Source organism: Platalea leucorodia, assembly GCF_965183815.1.
Source record: "Platalea leucorodia genome assembly, contig: HAP1_HAP1_SCAFFOLD_54, whole genome shotgun sequence".
NCBI classification, from domain to species: Eukaryota; Metazoa; Chordata; class Aves; order Pelecaniformes; family Threskiornithidae; genus Platalea; species Platalea leucorodia.
Window position 1 is genome coordinate 166,414 of NW_028121453.1, and position 3,880 is coordinate 170,293.

The 3,880-nt window shown below is 53.1% G+C and overlaps 1 protein-coding gene across 1 annotated transcript; it reads right to left on the bottom strand.

Annotated features, from left to right (window-relative positions):
- Positions 1-1,720: 1,720 nt before the first annotated feature.
- LOC309603311 (olfactory receptor 14A16-like) lies at positions 1,721-2,755 on the bottom strand (the record flags this gene model as incomplete). Its single annotated transcript, XM_082338191.1, has 1 exon — positions 1,721-2,755. The coding sequence occupies one exon, from the start codon at positions 2,753-2,755 to the stop codon at positions 1,721-1,723; it is 1,035 nt and encodes a 344-aa protein (XP_082194317.1).
- Positions 2,756-3,880: the final 1,125 nt, after the last annotated feature.

Consider the following 3,880-nt stretch of genomic DNA (forward strand, 5'->3'; position numbering starts at 1 on the left):
CCCATCTCACACCAAAGTGGATCCCCTGCTTCCTTCCCAGTACAGGCTGAGCCCCGTCCCAGTACCAACAGGATCCCTTTAACCTCTCTCAGTACAGATGAGGCACCATCCAAGTCCAAACTGGATCCCCTTATCCCCTCCCAGTACAGACTGGGCCGCCTAAATTACAAACTGGATCTCTCTCACCCCTCAGTACAGACTGGGCCCTGTCCCAGTACAAACTGGATCCCCTAAACCTCTCCCAGTACAGACTGGGCTTCATCTCAGTACAAACTGGATGCCTCTCAACCCTCAGTACAGACTGGGCCCTGTCCCAGTACAAACTGGATCCCCTAATCCCCTCCCAGTACAGACTGGGCTTCATCTCAGTACAAACTGGATCCCCTGACCCCTTCTTAGTAGAGACTGGGCCTTGTCTGTGTATAAACTGTATCCCTTTAACCTCTCCCAGTACAGACTTGGCCCCCTCCCAGTTTAAACTTGACCCCTTTAACCCCTCCCGTTACAGACTGGGTCCCATCCCACGCCCAACAGGATTCATAATCCCCTCCCAGTACAGACTGAACCCCCTCCCAGTACTAACTGGATGCCATTAAAATCTCCCAGTATAGAGTGGGCCCCATCCCACTCCAAAGTAGATCCCCTGCTTCCCTCCCAGTACAGACTGGGCCCCCTACCAGTACGAACTGGATCCATTTAACCTCTCCTGGGAGGGGGGTACTGCTGCTCAGAGACTGGCTGAGCATCCATCAGCAGGTGGTGAGCAACTGCATCGTGCATCACTTGCTTTGTATATTATTATCATCATCATCATCATCACTACTACTACTACTACTACTACTGCTATTTTACTTCATTTTATTTCAATTACTAAACTGTTCTTATCTCAACCCATGAGTTTTCTCCCTCTTACCCTTCCGATTCTCTCCCCCATCCCACTGCGGGGAGGGGAGCGAGCGAGCGGCCGTGTGGTGCTCAGTTGCTGACTGGGGTTAAACCACGACAATCCCAGAAGAACAAAAGTCCTTTTGAGGGAGCAGCTCCTTGGGTGCATTCCTGGAACAAGCCTTCGAAGAGGCATCCAGCCTTCTGACCCTGCCCTGAGGAGACCATTGGCTTACATTGGTGCTAGCAGGGAGGCCAGCTCTGACACAGAGGTTCACATGGCCTGCTCCTGCCCACAGCCACAGGGATGCCAGTGCAGAGACAACAGGACTGCCTCATCTTACAGGAGGCCTTCGGGTTTGTACAAACCACAGGACACGGCAGGACAGTGTGGAAGTGAGGAGACACCAGCACTGAAAAGACCCCATCCATGGCTGTCCATGACCATGGCTCTGGGGAAGCAGTAGCCCTGACTTGCAGGCAGCAGAGAGGGAGTGCCCACCAAGGCAGCCCCCAGGGCAACTGGGGCTTCTCCTCCATGGGGCAGCTGGGCATTTGCTGCTGAAGCCCTCCTGCATGCTGGGCCTGCTCTCCCAGACCCAGAGAAGGTGTGAAGAGATGGGAGTTGAGACAAATCATTTTCTAATGGTTTCTTTATTGAGTTTCTCTGCACAGGGAGCCTGGATCCATGTGTCCATGAGGTCTTTGGGTCAAGAAAAAACAGGTAGGAGGCCACTAATAATAATATAACAGGTATAAAACAAAATGCAAAAAAAACCAAAAACCAGCAACCAAACAAACATAAAGGAAAAATAAAGACAAATACGAAGAAAAGTTAGTCCTGGCTTTTCCTGGGATACGGTGGGAGCCCTAGTGGGATAATGGGCACCTTATTAATCTGAAGTAGATCATATTCAAACAGCTTCCACAGGGAATCCTTGAGCTCCTGGTTCCTCATGCTGTAGATGAGGGGGTTCACTGCTGGAGGCACCACTGAGTACAGCACTGCCATCACCAGATCCAGGGCTGGGGAGGAGATGGAGGGGGGCTTCAGGTAGGCAAACATGCCAGTGCTGACAAACAGGGAGACCACGGCCAGGTGAGGGAGGCACGTGGAAAAGGCTTTGTGGCGTCCCTGCTCAGAGGGGATCCTCAGCACGGCCCTGAAGATCTGCACATAGGACACCACGATGAAAACAAAACACACACAGAATAAACAGATGCTAACCACAAGAAGCCCCACTTCCCTGAGGTAGGCATCTGAGCAGGAGAGCTTGAGGATCTGGGGCACTTCACAGAAGAACTGGTCCACAGCATTGCGTTGACAGAGGGGTAGGGAAAATGTATTGGCAGTGTGCAGCACAGCATTGAGAAACCCAGTGCCCCAGGCAGCTGCTGCCATGTGGACACAACCTCTGCTGCCCAGGAGGGTCCCGTAGTGCAGGGGTTTGCAGATGGCCACATAGCGGTCATAGGCCATGACAGTGAGAAGAGAAAACTCTGCTGTAACACAGAAAAAGAAAAAAAATACTTCGGCAACACACCCTGGGTAGGAAATGGCCCTGGTGTCCCACAGGGAATTGGCCATGGCTTTGGGGACAGTTGTGGAGATGGAACCAAGGTCTGTGAGGGAGAGGTTGAGGAGGAAGAAGTACATGGGGGTGTGGAGGTGGTGGTCACAGGCGATGGCGGTGATGATGAGTCCGTTGCCCAGGAGGGCAGCCAGGTAGATGGCCAGGAAGAGGCAGAAGTGCAAGAGCTGCAGCTCCCGCGTGTCTGCAAATGCCAGGAGGAGGAACTGGGTGATGGAGCTGCTGTTGGACATTTGGTCTCTCTGGGCATGGAGGACTGTTGAAAGAGGAGAAGACATTGACAAGTTAGGGCAGACTTCTTTGAGACAATCCTGTGCTTTTTCCCACAAATTCCCCGCCAGATTATTCTCTTTCTTTGGGAGAACTTTGTTCAGCTCCTTTTTGTGAGCTCAGGTTTGTGCTGCTGAGTGAGGGCACTTACTTGGAAGGGCCAGAAATCCTCATCTTTCACATTGCTCTCAGCCTGAACAGTGGTGAGCCCCGAGGGACAAAAGGGCTCCTTGTGCCCTAGTGAAGAATTGGGAGAGCTGGTCTGCCCACGAGTGACCTGCCGGTCACCACGCACGTGCCCTGTGCTTACACCTCTTTCCATTGGAGAATGATTTCACTAAGAACATACTTGACGAAGAAAATGAACATTTGGGAGCATGGAAGCGTCCAGTTTCAAAATCCATTTCTCCAAACTCTTCCCTCTTTGCCCATGCCGATGAGGAGAGAGTGATGCAGAGGGGTGGCCTGGCTCTCTGCTGCCTGGAGCTCTCCCTGCTGGGAGCTGTTTCTCTGTCCCCCTGTCTCCTCCCTTTCAGTGCTCACAGACCCCATCCCGACCGCTCTGTGCTCAGCTCTGCCCTGAAGACACCTCCTGGCAGCAGAGCACTGCCCAGAGGCATCTCCCTGTTTGCAGGTCCTGAGGATAAGACAAACCCTGATGGTGCAAGCAAAGGTGATGCTGGTGCTGCCTATAGGTAGAAGAGTGGGTGAAGGCACTTTATGAGGTTTCTGGCAGATTTGCTGATCCCTCAGTGTAACGGTTCAGGAGTCTCAGTGACTTATCCAAACTTGACATCGCCTTTTCCCCTTCAGTTAGAAAAAAAGCTGAGATCACAGACCATGGAAAGGTCTTCATCTTTAAGGTAGCCCCTGCCTTGTCATTCCTCTTGAAATGCTGCCTCTGCCAATGTCCTGGGTGGGATCTGCAGCTGTGAGCAGCCTTAACCATGCAGCACCCCCTTGACAGCAAAAGGACCCTGCCCTGCCGGGGGTCACTCCTTCCACCCGCAGCTTCTCCCTGCAGCGCCGTTGGGAGCTCCCCGGGCAGGCTGAGTGCTGATCCTGGCAGAGTCCCTGCCCAGACCCTGGGGTGCAGGGACCCTGCTCTGAAGGACGGCCCTGGGCACACATTG